General features: G+C 34.9%; 1 protein-coding gene across 1 annotated transcript in view; it reads left to right on the forward strand.

Moving 5' to 3' along the window:
* SLC35F5 (solute carrier family 35 member F5) overlaps positions 1-20,329 on the forward strand; it is a 45,395-nt gene extending 25,066 nt beyond the window's left edge. Inside the window, exons 10-16 of the mRNA XM_024569659.3 lie at positions 655-719; positions 2,670-2,774; positions 6,054-6,213; positions 12,780-12,870; positions 16,507-16,661; positions 17,175-17,268; positions 19,480-20,329. Coding sequence (XP_024425427.1) covers positions 655-719; positions 2,670-2,774; positions 6,054-6,213; positions 12,780-12,870; positions 16,507-16,661; positions 17,175-17,250 — 652 coding nt within the window. The 3' untranslated portion in view covers positions 17,251-17,268; positions 19,480-20,329. The remainder of the gene's footprint in view (positions 1-654; positions 720-2,669; positions 2,775-6,053; positions 6,214-12,779; positions 12,871-16,506; positions 16,662-17,174; positions 17,269-19,479) is intronic.
* The last annotated feature ends 7,249 nt before the right edge of the window (positions 20,330-27,578 follow it).

Here is a 27,578-nt window from a genome sequence, read left to right on the forward strand (position 1 = left end):
AGCTATGGCCTTTGTGAGAGAAAATCAAATCAGACGAGGTAGCAGAATGATTTAAATGGGGAGATTAGTATTAGCTATTAGAGTTAGGTTTGAATCCCAGGTCTGCTCTGTGTCCATGGGCACTCCCCTTAAATCCTCTTGAGAGGATTTCTTAGATCTCAGCTGTGTGATTTTGATCAAGTACTTCACTTTGTGCTTAGTTTTCTCACGTGTAAAATGGGAATGGCAATAACAATAATACTTCCTTTAAGGTAATGTTGTGCATTTTGTGTGGATTAAATGGGTTAATATTGTATCATTTACACTATACTGATGCTGTTGTTGGATATTAATTAAATCACGAGTTCTTTGATAGTTTTACCCAGAAATTAGTCTTGATCACTTATAAATAATCTTTATGATTAGTCCTTTTGAGACAGGGGTATCAAACTCATTTTCACTAGGGGCCACATCAGCCTCATAGTTGCCTTCAAAGGGCCGAATGTAGAGCTCCTTGTCCCTGGTTAAGGAGTAGTTGCATTTATACAGTCCTAACATTACATTCCGCCCTTTGAAGGCAATCGAGAGGCTGATGTGGCCCCTGGAGAAAATGAGTTGATACCCCTATTTTAAGGAATTTATTATCTTGTTCAGTAATGACTGTTATTCTCATAGCATTGGAGGTGTCGTGCTGGTAAACCTGTCAGGATCTGAAAAGTCTGCTGAAAGAAATACAATAGGTCAGTATCTGGTGCTGCATTCGTTCTGTTAGAGTATACAAGAAAGTTTTGTGCATAACATCATCACACACCCACACAGAGGGTGGGCACTGACAGGGCCTTTAAAAAAAAACTTTCCACCTTGGCTGGTGTAGTTCAATGGATTGAGCACTGGACTATGAACCAAAAGGTCACTGGTTCGATTCCAGGTCAGGGTATATGCCTGGGTTGCAGGCCCGGTCCCCAGTTGGGGGCGTGGGAGAGGCAACTGATCACTGCATCTTTTATACATCGATGGTTCTCTCCTCCTCCTTTTCCCTCCCTTCCCATCTCTCTAAAAATAAATAAATAAATAACTTTCCTTTGGGAATGTTAAAAAATCCAAAAATAGTTTACAGAATTCTCATATAGCCTTATCCAGATTCTCTATTAACTATGTACATAACTACATTACAGTTATAAAAAGGAGTAGTTAACATTGCTTAAAATTATATTATGTAGTCTGTAGTCCCTTTCAAGCTTCACTACTTTTCCACTAATGTTCTTTTTCTGATACAGGATCACTTAATGCATTAACTTGTTGTGCCTCCTAAGTTTCCTTTAATGTGGAACTATCCCCCAATCTTTTTCTGTCTGTCATAACCTTAACACTTCTGAAGGATACTGTCCCATTGTTTTGTAGAATGTCCTGCAATTTGGTTTTGTCTGATATTTCCTTATGGTTAAATTTATGTTGTGCATTTTTTTGTAAGAATACCATGGTAACAATATTATGTTCTGATCAGCACGTTTTATCAGAAGACACATGATGTTGATGTTACTAGTCACATTAATAATGATGTTAATTTTAAGGTGGTGTCTGCCAGGTTGTTTACTTGTTTTTGATTCACTGTTTAGATTTAACAAAAACAAAGTTAATGTTTTTTCTCTGGATACTTTAGATATTTGAAGTTTATTGAATAGAATAATACTTGGTAACTGGACCTGGTTACGGTCCAGTGAGCTGTGTCTTGAATTACCTCAACTCTTTCTCACCTACAGCAGCTTTGTATGAGTAAAACAATATAAATATTTGTTGTGTGGGTGAGATTGTGTTGACATGCTCTCCTGTTGCTATTTTTAAAAAGTTTGATAATAAACATATTTAATAAAACATTGGACTTTTGGATAATTGATTAAATATTGTTATGGTCACTTGGCAGACAGCACATCATTTAGCTGTTTTTAAAGGTTTACTTCAATGTTTTTGAGAATGAGTTAACACATTAAAGAGAACTGGTATTTATTATGCATGTACTGTGAGCCCAGTGCTATTTTAGATATTTTTGGAACATTAAAAATTATAAATTATGTGTTTGCAGTTTTCAAGGAATTCTTGATTGTAATGAGTATATGAGATTTACAAAATGAAGCCACTAGAGAATAAAATAATACCACATTTAACTGTAGTAAATATTAAATTGTCTAAAACAGAAGACAGGTAGGATAGAAATTCAGCGGAGTAGAAAGAGGATGCTTTATGGCAGAGATGGGACTTTTACAGGGCCTTGAAGATAATAGTGGAATGTATAATAAAAGTGACACATGCAGGGGGGAGAACAATCTAAGCAAAGCTGAGAGAGAGAAAGAAGCAGTGTTAAAGTTGGACTGTGTCAAGTGACAAAATTGTTTATGTAGGAGAAATAGGAGGTATTCATTTCAAAATTTAAAAACAAAGTGCTATGTACATGAATTTTGGTATTATAACATGTATAAGTGGTTAGGTCATTGAGGTGGATGTTTTTGCATTTATTTGTTTACTGTTTAACTCTTTCCTATACTCCTGGAGGACAAGGATGGGTGGGCTACACTTACCTTTTCATGTACACTCATTTCTTGAAATAGGCTCTGACACATTGTTAGATTTAAAATAAGTGTGTTTTAAATGAGTTAATGAACAAATACTTTAAATCATCATGTTGATCTTTACAGGTTCCATTTGGTCTCTTGTTGGAGCCATGCTCTATGCTGTCTACATTGTCATGATTAAGAGAAAAGTAGACAGAGAAGACAAGTTGGATATTCCGATGTTCTTTGGTAAGATATGTGTTTAACTTGTGAGGCTATTTACTCTGAATGATTAACTTAGGGTTATGGTTTTGTTTTTTGGAGGGAATAGGGAAGCCTTCCCCACCTTCCTGCCATGTGATTCTTTAAAACCTTCAGCTTTTAAAGATCATGAAGTCCAATCTCAACGTTTTTCTCTTTTCTTGTCCTTGATAGTTGTGTACCTCTGAGGATTACCCATTTTCTCAATGGGAGATAAAGAAAGAAATTCCTTTTTTTTTGCATTAATGTCTTCAGCCTGTGAATCAGATATTTTCCCCAATGATATGACAGAATCATGGTAGTATAAGCAGTGAGAGTATACCTGTTGTGTTATACATTTTGCCATTTTGAGTCATTGGAAACATAGGATTGGGGAAGCTGCCCCCAAATGATACATATATAATACTGTTCCAGTCTATGTACTTATTTTCATTAAAAAATGGGGGCCATTTCAGGTTGTTTCATTTGTACTTTATCTTTGAGACTTGTATTCTTTTATGATATAGATTTTTCAAATTACCCAACTATAGTTTCTGGAATCAGTTATTCATTTTGGTAAATAAAATACCTGATATGATTTATAAATTCTCTTTTGCCAAAAATTAGCTCAGTAAAAAAATTGTGTTATCTGTAGGATATTTGTGGATATCTTTCGAAAGATAATGGAATACCAATAGGTAAAGAAGCCTAGTGATGAGAGTCCCAACTACATCTTATAGGGAATCAGGAGACCTGAAAGATAGCTGTTATAACTTCATTTATCTCATACTCATCTGAAAAATGAGATTGAATTAGATAAGTAACTTCCAAGTTACTGATTTACAAATGGTCCTGGGAAGGTTGGGAGGATGTGGAGTTGTATGTGTGAGTCTGGTTCTTGGACTCCTTTGCTGCTTCAACTGGAATAGCTCTGCTTTGTAGGCCTTTTTACATTATCATTTAATTTGTAGAAAAAGATTTTTATGCTAAAAACAGTTTGAATAACTTTACCTAAAGATTAACAAAAATACAATGTTTGAAAAGCTACCAAACTGAATGGTCACTCAAGTTCCTTTTAAGTATAAAATTCAATAAAAATACATCTTAAAAATGAAGATCATTTAAAAAATATCTTATTGTAGAGTCATAGAAAATTCCCTCTGTGATGGAATAAAATGCTAATATTATTTGTTTTTGTTTTTTTAAGATGGGTAACTTTTAAGAAAAATTGCTTAATTTAATAGAATATACATAGATATGCAACTTGGTCTTCTTCATATATGATGTGATATACAAAGCAACATGGATTTGGTCTGAGCTTTGTAATAGACAGGGTTAGGGGAAAAAGAAGTTACGATTGGAACGTGAAGGGTTCTCAGGTGCGGGGAAGTGAGAGCACAGCCGGCCACAGTGAGTAGGTCAGTGATCATGCTGGAGCATTCACTGCAGGGAAGAACAGGAAGATGTGCAGGCCAGGCTCTGAAGGGTCTGGGCAATAGCTGAAATGATTTGTAGGTCCAAACATTTTTAGTGTATGTGGGACTTCATAGACTTGATAGTTCAGGTGCCAGAAAATAGATTTGGTTCTTGATAATGCCAAATTTTGGCATTTTAATTACAATTTTTCAATATTATGCAAGCCTTTTAGATCATGAGTCCCTTCTGTGTGTGTGTGTCATTTTGTTTTATCTGTATCACTAGATGTCTTAAACTGGGTTTTCTAGATTTGGGGTATGAGACAGGGATTTAGTGTAGATGATTTATTGAGGGAGTGCTTTGCAGGAAAAACTGGCAGGGGAGTGAGAGAAGCAAGATAGAGCATGTAGGAGGTAGAGCCTAATGTCTAGGCACTCCTTTGTGGTGTCCTGGCCTTGAGCCATTGGGATTTCTGCCACAGGGCCAGCCTTGTGAGTGCAGTCATTGGCTGCAGAGGGTGTAGGGTAGGCAGGGGAGGGAACTTCCTGGGGAAGGCAGACTCGTTTGCTGTCCAAGAGAGTTCTTTAGAGAAGGCAGGTGAAAGGGGATACTCCAGTCTTGTTTAGATTTCACTAGGTATCCTAAATACTAGTTTATTATTTAGCAGCCAATTAAAAAAATATATATATATATATATCTACTATGTATATCTACTGTAATTTAACTTTCTTTTAAAAAAGCTTTATAGTTACCTCATGGATCATATCGTGAATCTGTGATAATGTTTAACTGTACAGAAAGTGCAATAAAAATTACTACAATTATAATTTTTCTTTATAGTCTTTACTATATAGTCTTTACATGTATATAGTCATATATAAACTTACATTGTTATAATAATAGCGAGCCTTTATTATTGTTTATTCTTTGCCAGGCACTATGCTATATTTTATATTTTATATAATCTTTCCAGTAACCTAATTAAATATTGTTTTACACTTATAGACTGGAAAACTGGGGCTTAAAAGAGGTTCTTCTTTTGCCTAAGGTTTACACTACTAGTGAATGGTAGAGCTTGGATCAGAACCCAGGGCAGTCGGACTGCAGAGTACACACTTCTAACCACTAAACATTACAGCCTTCCTTACAAGTAGTCTGTGCTTGGTTCATATGTTGAACAGGTATTTATGTATGTGTTATCTTACTGATTAATTAATGAGCTCTGGGAAGGCAGGAACCAAGCATTTTGCCCTTTTTGGGACCCTTCCTCTGTTATATCTAATATAGCACAGGTGCAATAAACATAATCATGAGTTGAATCAGAACAAACCATAAATTCCTTATAAGTAATTTAGGTTGAATATACAAACACATACACATACACTAGTTACTTCTTTAACTTCTAGGACAATACAGGGTTGGGCAAAAGTATCTTTATAGTTATTCATATGGAAAATAATACAACAATTAATAAATAAAAATACAAGAATGAACTCTGTGTTGCATACTCAACAACCATAAACCTACTTTTGCCCCACCCTGTATATTATTACTAGGTAAAGTTAACAGCCCTTCTTTTTGAATTGCAATGTGGACATTTGAACCTTGAAGACTCAGTGATCACCGGTTTCTTGATACAGTTTTCTCTGGTGTCGAGTTATCTATCCAAGGACTGACTTAAACGGGAGTTTCTCCTGCTTCTTTGTTTCCTTTGTTTCCAGTTAAGGAAACCTACTGGAGCTCTTTGTACAAAACCTGTTTTCTAAGTATAGAGTTATAAGTTTGGAAAATTTAAATAAATCACAGAAACTAACTTTTAAAAAAATTTTTGTTATTCAATTACTAACTTTTGTCTCTTTTATACATGTTTAGGTTTTGTAGGTCTGTTTAATCTGCTGCTCTTATGGCCAGGTTTCTTTTTACTTCATTATACTGGATTTGAGGACTTTGAATTTCCCAATAAAGTAGTATTAATGTGCATTATCATTAATGGCCTTATTGGAACAGTTCTGTCAGAGTTCCTGTGGTTGTGGTATGTACTATTTATTACCCTATGGTTTATTAGTTACCAGTTTGTGAACTTTTGGATAGTTTAAGCGTTTATGTTTCTTTGGTTTTCTGATGGCCCTTCCTGTGTACCTTCTCACCCCACACACTTCACAATTTAGTTCAGTAACTCCATTAAAGCAGGAGCTTTGTTTTTTACTTTTAACTTCTAATTATCCATCGAATAGGGTAGTGTTGTGCACATACAAGGAGCTTAATAAATATTTAATGAATGAAGGAATATGAATGATCGAAAGTAAATTTTTAAAGTGTTTCTGGAATTACAGTGTTATGCAAATGAAAGGTGTCATCTAATGGACATCCAAACTTAGTAGATGTGTATTCTAAGCATTAATGACATGAGTTCTGAATGAGAATTCCTTGTTTAAGAGCCTTTGTTTATTTTAGAGACGTTGTCTATTTGGCCGTTCATAGACTCTTTTGTTTTGTTTATTCACGGGACTTTTAATGTGGGTGAGCCACATATGCAAACCCTAAACTCTGATTAGATGTGTTGTAATATCAAATATGTTGGTATGTAATAATAATCTTAAAATAATTAGAAGACAATATCTTAATGTAGTTTAAGAAACCTTTCAAATATAGAGCTTGATACTTAGTCCTGTTTCCACTTAATAGGAACTTAAAAAGAAACACAAATTTTGCTTAAACTCCTAAATGAATTTTATTATATGACAATTAAGACTACTGACTAGTTTTTTCTTGCAAAAGACTGCAACAAAGATAGCCTTTGTATGAAGTCTTTCTTTTATGCTTTGCCTACACTTCTTTCTCCTTCCCAGGTAAGGAAATATCTCTATTTTCGTTGTATCCTCAACACTCGCTCTCTTTCACGTAGTACTTGAAGGTTCACTTTGTATTGTGCTAATTTATGTACTTATCTTAAGTTCCTTTGCTAATCTGAAGCTCTTTGATCTCAGAATTCATTTACTCATTTACTTTTCCATCTTTCTTTATATGCACTTTAGGAGCTCACTTTTTTTGACTGATGAGAGTTATATATTTTATATATTAATATATATCATATCCCTCTTGTCCTCTTGCCCTGTCACTTCTTTTGTTCTGTTGTTTCTTTGCTTCTCTGGAACAGATAAAACTACTTAATGGTTGTATTATAATTTAACTTAGTTAAACCATAAGGAATTGTTGATCTTCAGCCAGTTTTGACTGTGGTTTTATGTGGTTCAATCCAATGAACCATATGCTTTAAATAATTATACATTCATTGTATTTTAATATGAGTTCAAATTTTCTAGTTTTCTAAGTTTAGCTTAAATTGGAAAATTTTAAAGCAAGGCATTTTTTACATATTTGAGAGAAATAATTAATTTTTTTGGATATTAGACTAAGAAGGCTTTAGTTTGGTCTTTATTAAATTATTATTACATTGAGACTCATAGTAAACATGGATTGTGCCATCTACAAATTTAAAATGCTCATTCATTATTGAGAGCTTTATTTTTATAAACATATTCAAAAGAGTTTCATTACAGTCAGCAGAATATAATGTAGGCTTTGAGGATGATCAAATATGAGTTGTGACATGTAATCTCTCCCTTGGAAGATTTTACATTTAAAGAAATAACAAATAGCATATTTCATAATATTTTATTCTATTTTTATTTAACTTTTTTTAAATTAAAAGAGTAATACATACAAAAGTACACAAAACGGTTCACAATCAAAAGGAAATCTCCCTTCTGCTCTAAACCTCTATTCCTTTTACCCAGAGGCAACCACTATTAACTTCTAAACCTTCTACAATATTTTCTGTACATACAGAAGTATGTATCAGTCTCTTAATTTTCCCCTCAATTTGTTTTATTTTTAACACACATGGGAGCATACTATGAATATTGTTCTGTACTTTACTTTTTCACAAATTGCTTATAAATCTTTACATAACCGCACTTAAATTCACTTCATTTTCTAAAAGCCTGTATTTTAAAATACTGTATTCTGTGAACTTCCCTCTCAGGACTGCCTTTGCTATATTCTAACCTATTATGTTACCTAATGGATAGAACATAATGTTTTACCAATTTATTATTCAGTGAAATTTTAAGTTTTTAGTCTTTTGCTTTGTGAATAACCTTATATATGTCAGTGTTCTGTAGGATAAGTGCCTCTAAGTGGAAAAGACTGAGTAGACCTTAGATTTGATAGAGAACTGCAAAATCATTCTCCACAGAGAACAATTTATATTCCCTATTGTGTATTATGAGTGTTTATTGTTGATTAGTTAAATTGGCCCCTGGAAGTCATGTATCATGATCCAAGCTATGTTTCTCCTTATCTGGGATAGATTTTTCAGGATCTCAAGGTTTATTTTTCAGATACACTTCTATACTCAAGCATTTAAGAGTATTTATAGTAGTAACTCAGTAGCAGTAAAATTAATAAGCAATGAAAAAACATATCCCTTAAATTCCAGATGTTGGTAACTCCAAACAATCATAAGAAGCATATCAGACTTTTTATGATTGTACTGTATTTTGCATTGTAAATCTCTAAGAACATATGCAACATTAAAAAATAGATACAGTCACACCTTGGTACTATGAGAACTTTAGAGTACTTTAGAGTACTTTAGAACTCGTCAAACCCAGTACTCACTACATTTTGATGAGAAAAAAATGCTTCAGCACTTGGCACTTGCTCAGAACTTGTCTCACTTGTTAGAACTTGTATGAGTCATGACACAACCAAGCAAGAGAAATGCTTCATCGTTTGGTACTCATGGGTTTTGGCACTCGTCATGAGTTCTGGAACGAATTAACCAATACTGAGTACTGAGGTACCATTCTGTGTGTGTGTGTGTGTGTGTGTGTGTGTGTGAGGGTTCAAGGGTTAAACATTATATATATATTTAACCCTTGAACCCTCATTTCACAGAGTGACTCATGAGTAGTGGAAACCAATAGTACTTAAGTTCTCTTTACTGTGTCAATAAGAACTAATTGTCCAGCCTTGAGGTTAGTCATTGACTTCCAGTCAAGATGGAGGCATAGGTTATTGTGGTATTCCCACAACTACATCAAAATTACAACTAAACTACAGAATAGCCATCATTTAGAACTGCCTGAAATCAAGTTGAATGGAAGTCCTATAACTAGGGATTTAAAGGAGCAGCCACATCCAGACTGGTAGGAGAGGTAGAGATACAGAATGGGCTGGTCCCATTCCCACATGTGGTGGTGTAAAATTGGGAGGGATATCTTGTCTGCAGAGGTTCCCCCTGAGGAGCAAGGGGTCCCAGCCCCACACCAGGCCCCCCATCTCAGAGTTCCAGTGCCAGGAAGAGAAGTCCCCATAACTTCTGGCTGAAAAAAAAACAGTGGGGATTGTGGCTGAGTGAGAGGGAAGGCTTCTGAAGTCCCAGGTGTTCCTCTTAAAGGGCACATGCACAGACTTACTTGGATTCACTCCCTCTGAGCTCCAGCATTAGCACAGCCACTTGAAAGGAACCAGGGACATAAAGGGAGGAAATTAATTATCTGGCATCAGAGCTAGAGTTGGGGTCTCAGCAGTCTCCCAGACAGAAGTGCTAGCAAAAGCCATTGTTTCTTTTCTGAGACCTGCCAGCCCTCCCGCCCTCAGAGCCAGTAAGTGGGTACCATATCTGAGTTTCCATCAACCTGGCTAACACTATTTGCCTGCCCTGGTGACTCCCTGATACCCCACAATACCCAACTTGGGGGCCCACCCAAGCCATTTCCATTAGCTTTTCCATACAAATGGTTCCTCTTGCCTTGTGCTTCAGACTTTCCTAACATCTCCAAAACAACTAGCATCTGGCCTCAGGGTGACTCCTACCTCTCACTAAGTGGCTCCAGGCCTGGTACTAGCTACAGCCAGCCTTGGTTCACAGCTTGGCATCACCTGGGCACATTCAAGCATAGCACAAGTAACAGCCGTTTACAGTATGCTCTGTAGTTCTGCTGGGTGTCCCCAAGCAGGGTACAGACAGTGGCTGACATTGTACTTCTTGAGAGTCCCCACAGCCAGTGCACCTGGTGGACAGCTCCAGACCATGCTGGATTACAACTCCTACCACCTCCACAAGTGACACACTCAAGGGGTGGACTCGGTGAGCACCAAAGCCCCACTGAAGCAGATCCAGCCCTGTAGGGTTGACTCCTGCACAGCAGTTCTTACACTATAGCTGCACCAGTCCTCACAGCTGGGCCAAACAGCCAATTGGCCTGTGTGTCAGTGCCTCCCAGTGACACCAACTGGTAGGATAGATACCAATCAATGCACAACTACAACAGGACAGGACCATATACATGTCTGGAAGACATGGCAGCCTACCTAATACATAGAAACAAGCATAGAGAAGGAGACGAAATGCAGAGACAAAGAAGTAGGTCCCGAATGAAAGAAAAGTAGGAATCTCCAGGAAAAGAACTAAGTGAAATGGAGTCAAGCAAACTACCAGATACAAAGTTTGAAACAATGTTTATAAGGATGCTCAAGGAACTTTGTGAGAACTTCAAGAGCATGGAAAAGGACATAGAAACCATAAAAAGAACCAGTCAGAAATGAAGGATACACTAATGAAATTAAGAATAGTTTATAGGGAATCAACAGTAGGGTGGATGAAGTTGAGACTCAAATGAGTTATTTGAAATGTAAGGAAGCAAAAAACACACAATCAGAATAGCAAAAAGAAAAAAGAACTCCCCCCCTCCCCCAAAATGAAGATAGTAGAGTAAGGAGCTTCTGGGACAACTTCAAACAAACCAACATTCACATCATGAGGGTGCCGAAAGGAGGAGAGAGAGCAAATAATTGAAAACCTATATGAAAAAGTAATGACAGAAGACTTCCCTAACCTGGTAAAGGAAATAAACATGCAAATTCAGGAAGCACATAGAGTTCCAAACAAAATGAACCCAAGAGTCCCATACCAAGACACATCAGAATTAAAATGTAAATGGTTAAAGACAAAGAGAGAATCTTAAAAGCAGCAAGACAAAAGCAGTTAGTTTCCCACAAGGGTGCAACCATAAGACTGTCAGCTGATTGATCAACAGAAACTTTGCAGGCTAGAAGGGAGTGGCAAGAAATATTCAAAGAGATGAAAAGCAAGGAGCTACAACAAGGATTACTCTACCCAGCAAAGCTATCATTTAGAATCGAAGGACAGATAAAGAGCTTCCCAGACAAGAAAAAACTAAAGGAGTTCGTCACCACAAAACCAGTATTACATGAAATGTTAAAGGTTCTCCTTTAAGAAGAAGAAGAAAAAAAAAGATAAAAAATATGAACAATAAAATGGTAATAGATACATATCTATTAACAGTCGAATCTAAGAAACAAAATAAATGAACAAAGAGAATAGAAACAGACTCATAGATACAGAGAACATCTTGCCAGGTGGGAGGGTGATTTGTGGAATGGGTGAATGAGGTGAAGGGATTAAGAAGTACAAATTAGTTGTTACAGAATAGTCATGGGGATATAACATATAGAATAGGGAATATAGTTAATAATCTAATAACTATGTATAGTTTCAGATGGGTGTGAGATTTATTGGGATGATTACTTAGTACACTTGAAACTAATATAATATTGCGTATCAACTGTAGTTGAAAAATAAAACATGATTTAAAAAAGAACTGATTGTCCAGCCTCTGTTGAATACTTCAAGTGACACTTTCACTTGTAGAGAGATCCTCTTTTATTGTAGGAGAGCATTATTAATTTTAACATATCCTAGGCTAGAATTTGCTTGCCTATAATTTCCAGGGTCTGTAGTCTTATTTATATACATTATGTTTTACTTTGGCCTATAATTCATTTTCTTATTCACCTAAATTATTAGTCTTTATAAATGGCTCATGTATTTGATATAATGCTTTCCTTCATTTTTTCTTCAGCTAAACAAATTTATATGCATATTGATATTTTAAAATTTGATACCAATATTGATAGTTTATGGTGAAAATAAAATAGGTTTTGGTTAGGACAATTGCGAGAAAAATGGAAAACAAGCAAATATCCTTTAAAAACACTCACTGTTTTTCAATGCTAAGCGAAACCAAAAGAGCAACATACATATAAAGGCTTTTAGTTCTCATGAAATATTTTTGGTTTGATGACCGACTCACATGTTGGCTTATCCTTTCATTAAAGTCTGTGTTGTGAGGTATTGTCCTACAGTTTTAATGAGGCTCCCTCCTTTGTTAGGTAAGTATAATTTTCACAACCCTTGACAGTTTTGTAAACAATGTTAAGGAAACATAAGTTATACATTCAAAGTTGAAAATATCTGTAAGCAGATCTTGAAAATAGCATAAATACCTCAAAATTTTATAGTTATATTGGATTTTTAATATTTGAAGATAAACTTTAAGAATTATCTTAGTAACTTTATTATTTATTATGTCTCAGTCCATCCTGAGCTTTTAGTTTTGCTTTTGATCTCACATCTATATTTTAGGATAGGTAGTCTTTGATTATTGCTTTTCTTGGGTTCTTTTACTTTTTTGATATGGAAATGTGTGTTTTCTTTTTTCTACTTAGGGGCTGCTTTCTTACCTCATCATTGATAGGCACCCTTGCACTAAGCCTTACGATACCTCTGTCCATAATAGCTGATATGTGTATGCAAAAGGTAAGGCAAACTATTTATTAGATATTTTAGGTATGTTATTAAAAACAGAATAATGAAAGTTAAGGGATATGACTGAATTATAAGGGATACAACCATGAATAATAATTGATGCTTTCTCTCCCAAGGTACTTTACTACATAGAGATATAAAAAGTAGCAAAATAAATGGGTAATCTCTTGCATTTTTAGCTTTTCAATTTTTTATCAGAGCAGTGTCTTCCATCCATGCTGTTGGTGGGGTGGAGGGATGGGGAGAAAAGGCATACAACTGTAGTTGAATAACAATAAAAATTTTAAAAAATTAAAAAAAAAAAAAAGCAGTGTCTTCATATGTAGTACTCCAGTTTGGGAGCTGACTGTGTTCCATAGATTCTTGGTAAGTCAGTGGTTTGGAGTAGGAGGCATATTTTGTCATGTAAGTATTAGTGTTTTGATTTCTAAGCTAAACTCCTTATCACTATGCTCATACTACTATAGACATGAGAGGCATATCAGCAGTGTTGTTTCTCACTCAGCGAATGCTCATTTCTACCTGGACTCAGCAGAGCAGGGGCTTCTTCCCTCTTCTATGAAGTCCTGGCCTGGATACAGGATCCTGTGATAAATATTGGCATTACTGGGAACATCTCAGAAAAGAGGACCTGTGTCCTTCCCAGCAGCCTGAAGGGAGGAGATCCCTTAGTGTTCCCAGGCTTAGCAGGAGGAAAAGAGATGTGCCATTTGTTAGTGTTAAAAGGTGTGGTGTAGCCATGCATTACCCAGTTCAATATCCGTAAGGTTTTAAGTAACAAAATGGTGTGTGTGGGCTGGGGGAGAGGATGGTTTGAATAGTTGGAATAGGAAATACTTCAAAGCCCAAAGGCTTATAATGTGTAGAAGTTATAATCAGATTTTGAAAGCTGTTTTTCTCTAGATATTTGTGTACTTTATAAGATAAAGGCAAAATACTCTCAATGACATCTATCTTCTTTATTTAAAAAAATTCTATGCTGATATTTAACTTATTTTGTGGTTCAGTAAATTCTTATTTGTCACGGTTAAAAATGGAGATCTTCTTAATTGAGAATTAAATATCTTACATACCATGCATTTTCAAAGAATGTGAATATTGTAAAGTATATATAACAAAGTTATACATATTAGATTTTTTTATAGATTTAAATAATATCCAAGTCTTCCTACATCTCGGGGTCATGTCTTGAATATTAACCAGAATTGTTCTAGTGAAACTGGGAAGTGCTGCTTCCTAGAGGGTTTGGGTAGACCACTGCGGAAGCGAACTTTCCTAGTATTTTGAAAACATCAGCATTTATAGATTTGGAAAATAAAGATTGATGGTTAATTTTAGGGAATTTTAAAAAAAGAATTGTCACAGGGGACTTAATTTTATTAAATAATTTTATAATCTGTTTAATCAGATATTTTAAGATGAATGCAAAACACAAGAAAAGGGGAAATGTATACATATATGTCATTAATTAGAAAAATATAACCGAATAGTCTTTTCTTGATTGTCTTCACATATATTATTAGGCAGCCATTTAAATGAATAGGCAGAGTCTCAGTTGGGAATTGAGGGGAGGAAGATACCTTCTGGAAAAAGCAGCAGGGTGTGTGCCAGAGCTGTACTAGACGCATGACGGGAGGAATCTACTTTCATGGGGCTTTTTATTCTTTTAGCCAACCATGTTTATATGTAGTTTCTGAAATTTTAGCATTTATTAATAATACTTATTGTGCTTAAAGCAAATTGATTGTTTTAACCTATTTATAATTGATATTTTGTATATTAGGAACCATCCCTGATTGTATTCAGATTTATTTTTTAATATATTTTATTAATTTTGCTATTACAGTTGTCCCATTTCCTCCCTTTATCCCCCTCTTCCCTGCACCCCACTCCCACCTGCATTCCTTCCCTTAGTTCATGTCCATGGGTCATATATTCAGATTTATATTCAGATATATTTAGGAATTAGACGTTTTTTGTTTATGTAGGCAATTTTCTTTGTTAATAAATGTCTTCATTTAAAAAAATTGTCTTCCTAGCTCCTTGAAAGTCAAATCAGAAGTTTTTTTTATTGTGTGCTAACACACAACTGCATTGTTAAATGTGAAGTTTCCCTTTAAAAGTCATCTAAGGTTTTACCTACCTTTATGAAGTTTGCTGTAATTCAGTTATAAAATGGAATTTTTAGTTGAATATTCATGAAGTCATTCTGTCAGCTAGATCTCCAGTTTTAACTCTTTTTAGTCTTAAGTTTTTCATACTTTTCTGGTCTTGGGTCGTTTGAGTGCATCATGGTTTTTCTAGATTATTAAGTAGGCCGGCAAATGTTCCAAGAATTTGTTATACAAATAGTTTGATAACAACATGAAGGCTTTTTATTTTCTCTTACTGACTGAGCTTTCCCAGGTGTTCTTAGGCTGACTCAACCTGTGTTTGTGTACAGTACAAGCAGGTTGTACATGTTAGAAGTTGTCAGTGATTATTCATGCGTTATGCGTTGTGAGTCCCTTATAGAAACATATTCTCACGAAACCCCTTTGCTCTAATGGTGCTATGAAATGAAATAGTGTATGTTTCCCACCAGAGGGAGTCTTGTCTGATTCTAAACCTTGGTTTTTTTTTAACCCTTAAAGAGGACAAGCTCAGTTTTTCCTCCTTATTTTAAAGGCTGGAGTTACTGTTTTTGTCATTATTTTGAAAGCTAACCACCATTGTGTTGTAGTCAAGTACCAGTAGTAGTTCATCAGTGCAGGCTTCTTTGACAGAATTTTTTTTTAATCTTAGTTTAATGTAGGTGGTAAAGCTGAACTAGTGAAAGAGAAGAATGATTTGGGGGGGTAACTTTATGTATCTCTTATTTTAATTTTCTTGACAACTCTGATAAAATGATGGATTGGCAGGTCAGGCTTGGTGGCGTCTCAGGGCTCTGTAGCACTGAGGCTTGGCTTGCTGTTTGTCTTCTGTGGCTCACATTTCTTAGTAAAAGTATTTCTATTTGTAGTTTTTACTTTACTTAGTCATAATTTCCTTTCAAGTTTTTTCATTTGTTACTAGATAATCAAGCTTTTTTTAAGTGTGAGGGCTAGAGTTTGTTACAAATTGTTAATAAAAGGTTTATAAAAAATTCAGTTGAGTTTCATCTGTTTTTAATACCATCATATGAAAAGAACTGTAACAGCACAATATACCACAACTAGAGCATAACACTTTTTTTTAATGTGGGTTTTTGAAGATGAAACTGAAGGGAGGGATCAACTTGAGAATAAGCAGTAATCAATAAAGAAGAAATGGGCAACATGATGTGTAAGATAAAAGCTTAAAGTTTCATAATTCTGTTCTCAGCATACTATGCCTAAAAAATGCAAAGCCAGGCCTTCCTGGCTTTCCTTTAGGTTGTTTTCCAAGTGAGAAATAGTTTTGTTGGTAATTTATGCAAGTGGTTAGTATGTTAAAGTCCTGAATCCTTATTTTTAATACTAATTTACTTAGTAATGTATTGTCAGTGTTTAGTATTATTTTCCTGGTGTTTTATTTTATTCCTGCAACTTTTCATGAATGAAAAACATATTAAAGGAGAAAATTGTCTTCATGATAATTATGATTTTTTTCCCTATCTCTTATTTTTAGGTGCAGTTTTCTTGGTTATTTTTTGCAGGTGCTGTCCCTGTATTTTTTTCATTTTTTATTGTAACTCTCCTATGCCATTATAATAATTGGGATCCTGTGATGGTGGGAATCAGAAGAATTTTTGCCTTTATATGCAGAAAACATCGAATTCAGAGGTTGGTTTAATTACAATATATATTTTTAAAAGATAATTGTTAAATAAGCTGGGTATCATATCATGCTGACCTAGCTTTTAGAGATTTTGTGAGGAATAGTTAAAAGATTATGACTGATAAATGTACTATGCCAGGTAAAATTAAAATGTTAGTCCTTTGGGTGATAAAATAGTTTTTCCTTCACAACTATTTGTTTTAAGTATTTTGATTCACAGATAAAACCAAAGTTCCTATTGTTTTACTATGACATTTAAATGTAGAAAACTTTTATTGGTTTGAATAAAATTCATAATTAAAAATTCAAAATATGATAACATTGCCTTAATGTTTTTTCAATTTTTTTCAAGGGAAAAAGCTTTTCACATTCTATTATAAAAAGAACTTGGGACAAGTTACTGGGAAATTTTTCCCTAGTCTTAGTTCTTACCACATAGCTTCAGACATTTGTGTAGATCATCTTTAAGGGTTTCCTTCAGCTCTAAGGCTCTTTTTAACTATGGCTTTGTTTTAAAGGGTTCCAGAAGACAGTGAACAGTGTGAGAGTCTTATTCCTATGCACGGTGTTTCTCAAGAGGATGGAGTGAGTTAGCTGTTGTCAGTAGTCCAGGTTTGTATGTCAACAGGTTGGCTGGCATTAGTGTTGACTAAGGTGCTCATTTTTGTAGCGCTTAAATGCAGAATTGAATTTCCATAATTAGTTGTTTGAGTGTCAATAGAGCCTACAGGCTAATGGAGTCAAAGTGCTTGGTTTCAATTCCAGCTTCTTCAGGTATTAGCTGTGTGACTTCTTAACCTCTGTGACTCAGTTTTCTTATTTGTGAAATGGGGTTACAATAGAACCTCCCTCATAAGGTTGTTAGAAGTAGTAAATACTTTATAAGCTTGAAGCCTGTACAGTATTAGTGCCTGACCCAAACTAAGCGATCCCAAATTTTAACTATTACTTTTATTCATTTTACTTAATGATATACTTTAGAAACATTTTCCCCCTGAGTATAAAATTTGGAAAAAAATGTTATACTTTGGTGTATTTCAGTCTTTTTCTGTGCATGTGTGTGTTACCATAACTGAACACAATGTATATCCTGATTCTCTGACTATGCTTTTTCACTTAACAATATTTCAAGAAATATTACCTTTTATATTTCTTACATGATAGAAAGTACATGATATTGTATGCTGCACTGAGTGAATGCTTGAGATATATTTGACATGTATCTTTGGCAAGTACAAAAGTGATTATTTATTTAGAATGAGAGACCACAGTAAATTAGTGAGATTCTGGAGATTCAGGCCCCTTTCTTCTGAAATAACTTTAGGCAATTTAGATGGAATTGTTTCCTGATTGCAACTGGGGTTCCCCTGCCCACCTAGAACATTGAAGAACTCCTGTCAATTCCTTGCAATTGCACTGATCTTCAGTAAATTCTTCGTGGTAAATTCACATCTAAACTAAAGCTAATTGTCTTGGTTTTGTGTTTTGCTGTGATTGGTCATTTCTCCTTTTGCTATGATGGTTACACATTCCCGCAGTTCAGAGTTCTGCAAGATTTCTTATGCAAGGCACCTCCTCCTGCTCTGCACCATCTACCCTGCTTTCATTCTTTTCCCACTCTCAGGAATCGCTTTAAACTCTTAGTCAAGTCTTTTGGTATTTCTCTCCCTGCCACTCTAAGTCCCATGCTTATATTTCCTATTTCTCGATTTCTCAGTTTTTCAGCATACTCGGTTGGTTTTCCCACTCTGGTAAATGAACATAGATTACTTTCAAGTGTCCCCGTCCTCAGCTCCCACCCTATTTGCCTGTTCCCCAAACTTATATCATTCCTTCCTTCTCCTCAGTCCAGTATAGTTATTGCATAATCTTGGATAGATCTATAACCAGTATTTACATTGCTATGACTATACAAATGTTCCTTTTACCTGAGCCATCTAGGATGGTGCTTATTTCCCCAATCCAGAGACCCTCAGTTACTACCATTTTTAGGGAATAAACCTCAGATTTTCTCCTAGGGTAGAGCAGAAGCACCATCTGTGAAAAATAAGAGAGGCATCTGAGTGTCTAACTGCTTTTTCTACAAAATTTACAACAGTCTGCTTGTTTTCAGTTGAGGCTTTACTTTAGAGAGATATCTGGTCATATTTCTTTATCACTAGCTAAGAGTTAGCTGCTATTTTCTTCTTTCTGTTTTTCTCTTTGCCCATGTGATTTATTTCTTTTTTAAAAATCCCTTTATTGCCTTTTTACTGAGGTTTCAAGGACAGAGTGGTACTAAATATGTGTTTATTTACCATCTTTAAATTAAAAAATATACACATAGCTATTCTTTAAAACTTTTTATTGTTGTAACGTAAGCATTTTCTCTCCCTAGTATGTTGTGCATTGTTCCCATACTCACATTCATGGCCACCCCCCACACAGGGAAAGTTTTGATATTTTTGGACATGAGAACTGGTTAAAGGTGAGAGAGTAAAGACTAACCAAAGTGGACTACAATACAGTAAAGTAGGACAGGCTGGGCAGGAGTCTCTGTCACTGGGGGTAATGGTGAAATACACCATGATTAAACTTACTGCGTGATCTTTAAGGAGTATTAGGTATAAGCCTTTGGCATTGCTGTAGAACTCACTTTCATGAGTTCTCAGTATTTGCCTCAAGTTCAAATATCCAATTATATATAGTTTACGTAGACATATACTGTGCTTGACATATATTTCAATGTTAAGATAATTTTCACTTTAAAAATATATACTATAGAAAATTAAAGCTATGACAGATGTTATCTAATGAGGATTTTTGTGTTTGCTTTATTTTCAGCTTGACAATGGAACATTGTATAGCGAAGAGACAATCTGTGGCAAGTTTTTGGAGAAAAATGTTTCAGTGCCTAGTCTGAAAAATAACAGTTTCAGTTCTTTGGAACTCTAAAATATATTTTCCTCATATCGGTTTTCTTCATTTTCATAATGAAGTACTTTGCTATGTAGCTGTGTGTATATCACTATAATTATAGGAAGTTTCAGTCCATAGTCCATCTAAAGGACCAACCTGCCTTACACCTCTCAAGGAATTCAGCTAATGAAATAATTTGAACTAATCAAGGGATAAAATTCTAATGTTTTAGAGACTGTCCTCACATATTATTTGTTAAATGCTGGACAATATTATGAAAATGTTTTCAAGAAATCATTTAGTATGTAGATCAGTGTTTCTTACAGGTAAAATGCTAAATTAAGCTGCCTATAATGGGTACAGATTATATTTTTGAGTTTGGTAGAATATTGCAAATTAACACAAAAAAATCTTTAATTTATATAAAAGTATGTTCATGCAAATTTGGTTGGACTTCAGAAACAATATTTAAGAAAAGATGTGGTTCACTTACACTACATACACTGTATTAACCTTTCATAGCATTAGGTGCCTTGTATTTTAAATCTGTGACAAACCATGACAAATTTTTAAAGGGGAAATATTGTAAAATGAAGAATCATGTATTTCTAAAGGCTGTGTTGCTGTAAATTTAATTGATAAAGCTCTGCTTAATTTAGAGTTTTGAAGAAATATTCTCTCTTCAATTAAGACATTTTCATAATGGAATGAATTAAATTGAAGTGATAAAGAGTAATTATTAAAATAAAATGTTTATATATATTTGTGTATTATAGATCTTTTGGTTGGTTTCTGAGTTGTTTTCACATATGAATGTGCCAAATTACTATAGGATTGGATCCCTCTCATAAATAATTCTAGTTTTTTTTAAAAAATAATTTTAACGGGTAAAATACCAAAGAAAGAAGACAAGAAGAAACTCTGCTTTAAAAATTACATTTGAATTTTTCCTCTATACAGCTTAAATTAAATATAAAACACTCCTAATTTTAACTCTTATACTTAGGTCTTACATGTATATCCTTATTATGCAGCTGCTCCTAGATTCTATTTGCTGTAGACATCGGGATGCACATACAAGGTCTGTCTAGAAGGTATCCAGCTGTGTACTATGAAAAATAGAGACGTTTACTGAAGATACAAGATACAAGAAACATTGTATATAGGACAGTAACACTTTAGTCCCTTTCAAAGTAGACACCTTAGGACCTCACACAGTTCTCCAAATTGCCATCAGCTATCCCATCATATGTTCCTGAATCTCATCAATGATCTGAAATCTCTTCCTTTCAAAGGTCATTTTAGTTTAGGGAAAAGCCACAAATTACAGGGCACCAAATCTGGGATGTAAGGGGATTGAGTCACCTGAGTAATTTGATGTTTGGCAAAAAAAACTCTGCATGAGCCCTGATACATTAGCAGGCAAGCTGCCTATCACCACTTGTCCATAGCTGTGGCCTTCTGAATCATCCAAGTAGTTTCCATGGAGGGATGTTAGAGCTTAACACAAAATTTGATGCAGATTCATTGCTGTATTCACTCAGTCATTTTGAATGTGATGGCCACACAGCACACATGCTCATTCAGTGGTGTCTACCGCCCCCACTGACTAGTACAGTGAAGTCGTCATTGTTCACACATGCGTATTCCAGTCCACTCTCCTTGGCTGCCAGATTACATGGATGTTGCACAAACCATTCTCATATTAACAATGGCTGGGATGCAGAGAAAAGGAAACCCTAGTGCACTGTTGGTGGGAGTGCAGACTGGTACAGCCTCTGTGGAAAACAGTATGGAATTTCCTCAGAAAGCTAAAAATGGAACTGCCTTTTGACCCAGCAATTCCATTGCTGGGATTACCCTAAGAACCCTGAAACACCAATTCAAAAGAACCTATGCATCCCAATGTTCATAACCAAGTGCTGGAAGCAACTTAAGTGCCCATCAGTAAATGAATGGATCAAAAAACTATGGTACATTTACACAATGGAATATTACATAGCAGAAAGAAAGAAGGAGCTCCTACATTTCATGACAGCATGGATGGATCTGGAGAGCATTATGCTAAGTGAAATAAGCCAGGCAATGAGGTGAAAGACAAATACCATATGATCTCACCTTTAACTGGAACCTAATCAACAAAACAAACAAGCAAGCAAAATATAACCAGAGACACTGAAATTAAGAACAAACTGACAATAACCAGAGGGGTTGTGGGAGGGAATAATGGGGGGAAAGCGTTTTGAGGAACAACTATAAAGGGCATGTGGACAAAACCAGAAGGCAGTAGGATCCAGGGTGGGAGGTGGGGATGGCTGGGGTGGTGGGGACTGGTGGAGGGAAAATGGAGACAACTGTACTTGAACAACAATAAAAAGAGAAAGAAGACAATGGCTGGACTTTTTCCAGACAGACCTCATATGTCTCAGGATTCACCCAGGGTTTTGATTAATCAGAGCCAATTTCTTTAAGAAAAAGATTAATTTCTCAACAAATCAATTTTTTAAAAATTGCCTTTTCTATGTTTAGCTTCAGTTTATCTTATTGATAGTCTTCAAAATGCTTTGGTGTTACCATGAGTCTAAAAGGATGTGTAGTCACCTTTCTGCTTGGCTTAAGAACTTTTATATTATGTTAATTTAAAAGATTGTTTATAATATTATACTTTAAAAACAGACTACTGTTCTCATATTTGGTGCCACCAATAATTCTTATTAAACTGAAAGTAATATTGATTTTGTTAGCTTGACACAGGGTAAAGGCATGTAAAGAGTGTGGATATCTAAGGAATTTTCTTCTAAAAAAGAACTTAATGAAGTAACATTTCAGTTACTCAAAGACTAATTTTGGTTGAAGTTTATTATCTAGCTACCTGTACTTTTTGTTTTTGCTGTTAGTTCACCAATACCGTCAGCCATTTACAAGGTAAAATAGTCAAAACAGTGGAAGTGACATTCAAATTTTAAATTAAGTAGGAAAAGAGGTTGAACTTCAAATGTCTTGGTTGTTCATGTGTCCTGTGTTCACACGTCTTCCAGATCATGTGTTGTCATTGAGGATTCTGGAAGTAGTAAGCCTCAGTTAACGTGCTGGGTAGATCTTGAGGAGGACTTCTAGGCAGCTTTTCAGCTATTTTTTAAATTGAAGATCAACCTCTGTAGAAGGAAGCCCCATTAGATTGGTTAACAGAAATAAGAATTACTGCTGCTTTGCGCACCCACGTACTTTTTCCTCTCAGGTTTTATTTATCTGAATGATTTTTGTATTTGGTTACTGTTGCCATAGAGTGAGCAACTGAGGACTTCTTTCTGCACCTTTGTAGTTAAAGGTTCATCTTCTCAAGAAATAAAGTTGTGATGGATTACTTGCACTCTCTGATTACCCAGGAATCTAGGCATCAAGGCCCTAGGATCACAGCAACCACATTGCAGGCCTTTGGAAATGCTGGGGAGAGATTGCATCTCTTACAGTGTTGGCTCATGTTTATATTTTTCTGAATCTAAAGGTCTACATAGGGATTTCTAATACCTCATTGCAGTCTTCTACTTTTCTTCCCATACATAATTTAACTCTCATTATTGTATAATGTTTCAAATTATGACCTTGATTGGAGGAAGTCTGTTGTTTTGTCAGAAAGACTTTATGTTACATAAACATCAGAATCTCTACTAAAACCAGACTGAAAGATGAGGCAGCATTAAAATTCTTAGATGAATGCTCTTTGGAGCTTAGAAAGGCCATTAAGAGATATGTAATGCACCTATACATATTCCTTTCAATAAATTTTGATCTAAAAAAGAATGAAATATTGGCTATCAGCCTGACTTAATTAATTCTAAATTAAACTGATTTCCTCCTGGCAGCTGATGAATAAAGTTCATTGTTGCTATAGATGTGAGCTCACAGGTTAAATGTGGATATTCTCAAAGGTATGAAGCCTTGTTGCAGGAAAAATGTTCATGTTTCCTTTACACTCACAGTCAATCATGCAGAGCCAACTTGGGGTTGCAGGGTGACTTCATTGGAAGCCAAGGCTTTCACTAGTGCACTATGGGGAGGTCGGGAGCACTAATGCTCTGTGTGCTGGTTGAAGAAACAAAATATCTTTAAAGAGGATAAAGTAGGTATTAGAAATACTTTTTTCATAATAGCAAATGAATAAAATGTTATTTTAAGCATTTCCAGTTGTTATAATCCTTGATTTTTCTCCTTTTGAGATATCTTTACCACTAAATAATGTTTTAGGAAATTCACAGAAATAAGAGATGAATATTACCTGTGACACCTGCAGATTTAACTTATTTAGCTAGCATATAATGTGCTGATTTTTTTTAATGGTAACATGACATATATGAGCTTCTTAGTTTACAGAATTTGAAGTTAGGCTTCTATTTTAATATGTTTGTTAAGTACCAAAAATTCCATTTAAATAAGTCGATGTATATTTTTACATAGAGTTAAAATGGTTACACCTACATTTCCTTTTTTTTAATAGTGTCACCCTCATGCATCTGTACAAAAATTAATAATACAGTGTTTCATAGTTTGTGTACTGTATGTATACAGGAAATTTCCCTTTAAATCTTAAGAATCTGTCATAAACTGGGTACAGAAGATGAGTTTGTTAGAAATTAATGACTAGATAAATTAGAAGTAAATAATGACTATTGGGAATTTACTGTAGTATTAACATGAAGCTTTTTTGTTTTGCCATTGGGTATAAGAATTGCATGATAATTGAAATCTTTATTTTAACTTTAACTCTTATTACATTACCTTATTTTCATTCTAATATTTTGATTATCTAAAAAATTATAGTTTATGTATCTTAAAGGTAAGCATCATGATAACATTGTTGCATTTAAAAATAATGGCTTCCTATAAAATTTTCTGTATGCAATATACATTAGCTACTAGAATGTCAAGTAAAATCACTGGCATACATTTAAGGAAAATTACATATGAAATGTAATTAGTATTCTCTGGTTAGGCATATTTGCCAAAATGCTAATTGAGATGGCAAAATATCCAATGAAAACATTTTGAGTTTTTGGTAACATGAATGTGATTTTAGTTTTGAGTTGGGGATTTGGGATGGAGACAAATCAGAGGAAGACATTTCCTTCATGATATTTTAATGTTGGAAAAGAAAGACTTCCAAGTTGGAACTTTAAAGTAAAACTCCCAAATTAACTTTTTAACAAGGCACTTTGTGAAATGTTTAGTTTTTAATTTAATTTTAATGTGATTTCTTTTTTAAGGGCTGCTTTTATTAACTTAGTTTTTTAATTTATTGTTTTTTTCCAATTCCATTTATTGCACTTATACCCCCTCCTCCTGAAATCATCACCATGTTCATGAGTCCTTTTACCTTTTTTAAATTTTAAATTAGATCCTTGTATGCTAAGCATTTAACATTTCTCTATTTGGTTTCCCTATATTTAGTTGTAATTATAGCAAGTAGTAATAAAGTCAGTCAGGCAAAGGTATTTGTTCATTTCAGTGGGTCCCTGCAAGATTCGCAGATTTCTGTTTCAAGAGTCTTACTGTTGACACAATATGAAAATAGTTCTTTACAATATTATCAACAGTATTTTCTTATTCAGAATAGCTTTCACACTTTCTTTTCTTATGAAAAAATTCATTGTCAATCATTAAACCATGTAACATCCGGTGTTAAATTTTGTTGAAGGATATCCTTGTCTTAATTATTCTGGTATGAATATTGGGTTGGCCACGAAGTCTGTTACATCTTTACCATACAGTGGGTCTAGTAATGCTTAGTTGTCTTTAACTTCATTTGAAGCAGTTTTGTTCAATTGTATTGTAACCAGTGTCATATCAGTGTGCATTTTTTTTAAATTATCAAAATTGGTGAATTTTTGTGCAGCCATTTTAATATTGAAGATGGGAGAAAATATGGAGCATTTTTAGCATATTATGCTTTATTATTTCAAGAAAGGTGAAAACAACTGAAATGCAAAAAAAGAGTTGTGCAGTGTATGGAGAAGATACTGTGACTGATAGAATGTGTCAAAAATGGTTTGCAAAGTTTCATGGTACTATTGACATTTGGCCAAATAATTCTTTGCCGTGGGGCTGTCTTATGCATTGGACAACGTGTAGCAGCACCCCTGGCCTCTATCCACTAGAAGCCAATAGCAGGAGATAGCCAGCATACTCAAAGTATCCAAATCAATTAAGTTATTAGTGAAAATGAAAAATGTGTTTTATTTTACTGAAAAAAAATGTAACAAACTTTTTGGCCAACCCAATAATACACTAATTTTTTTTGACTTTTGTAGTAACTTAAATTAAAATTATTTATATTTTAATACATACACTCCAGGTAAAGTTTCAGAGAGACAACATGCTGAAGATTGGCAGTGGCTCTCAACTTGAGTGTGCATCAGCATTCCAGGGGGCTTGTTGGGTCCCACCCAGAGCTTCTAATTCAGTAGGTCTGGGGGAGGCCTGGAAATTTGCATTTCTAACAGGTCTCCTGGTAATGTCTCTGCTGCTGGTCCCAGGACCATACTTTGTGAATCATGACTCCAAGGAAGGAGTGCTATTAACTTTAGGGTTGATTCCCTCTGTTTCCCTATTGCATATTTATCTGGGGGGAATTATTTAATCCAGGTAGGCCTATATTTCCTTAGCTGTAAAATGGAGATTAATGCTACCTACAAGGGACTGTGAGAAATTATGTACTTGAGTTGGAAGCGCCCAGCTCCCCATGCCTGTGTACTTGATAAATGCTGATTCCCCTGGCCAGTCCTCCCTTTGCATTCTGAAGGAGAAAGTGAGGTGCTAAACTCATTGTCTTCTAAGTTCCTCTCAGCTCTCAGATTCTGTGATTCTGAAAGTTCTCTAGTTCAAGAGCCAATGCCAAAAACCTTATGTGTTCTAGGTGTTTTATAGAGAGAGTAGTAATAACAGTGATACCACATAGACTATAATTTTATTTTTGCTTTTGTTAGGGCTTAGAAACTCTTAAAAATTATTCAGTTGGATATATAAGGCAGCACTGAAGAAGTTGTATTGGTGTGGCTCAGTGGATTGAGCACAGGCCTCCGTACCAAAGGGTCACTGGTTTGATTCCCAGTCAGGGCACATGCTGGAGTTGTAAGCCAGGCCCCCAGTTGGGGGGCACGTGAGAGGCAACCACACATTGATGTTTCTCTCCCTCTCTTTCTTCCTCCTTTCCCCACTGTCTAAAAATAAACAAATAAAACCTTTTAAAAAAAAGTTATATTTGAGCACAGTTAGAATTCATGACAGTTCTGTGGAGCCCAAGTATATCAGATAAATGGACTCGCTTTTCTAAGTGACTGGCCTTATTAGTCTCCAGTACATTGCCTCATAGAATACATGTTCAAAATAATGTAGTTTTCATTACCTGCTTGATATTCAGATAGCATTAAATAAGCTGCAAAACAAATTTGAAATAAAATTGTGAACATATAATTTTTATAGCATGTAAGTACTCATTTTCTTTTAAAACAATCACTGGCATATTCACTATTGTGAATTTGTAATCTTAAAATTTGGGGATGCTAAAATAATATTAGAGTTTCTCATTTTTTAATTCCATCTTGTTAAAGAAAATAATTACCACTAGGGTCCTCTGGCCTTTCCCCCACCATCTAAATCTGCTATTCTGTAAATATGGAGAAAAGCACATATCATACAAAGTATATGTAACTAATTGGCTTGAATAAAACATTTAAATCCACCAAAAATGGTCTCAAACTACTTAATGACTGCTAAAGTCCTGAAGAATGAGCATGAGGGCATGAGCGGGATGGACTTTCCCACACATGGGACACTGCAGCTGCATTAGAAATACCTATTTGTAAAAACCGGAGCAGAAAGAATCTAGAAAAAAGGCAGGCCAGACACTGAAAATAAGTCATTTTATGAGTACAACACGAAATACTGATAATGGCAAAAAAAATAAACAAGTGCCAGGATACAATGTAGGGTAAAGTTCAACTAATATTGCCTAAATTCAGATTAGTGTT

The sequence above is a fragment of the Desmodus rotundus genome, chromosome 2, assembly GCF_022682495.2.
Source record: "Desmodus rotundus isolate HL8 chromosome 2, HLdesRot8A.1, whole genome shotgun sequence".
In the NCBI taxonomy this organism is placed as follows: domain Eukaryota; kingdom Metazoa; phylum Chordata; class Mammalia; order Chiroptera; family Phyllostomidae; genus Desmodus; species Desmodus rotundus.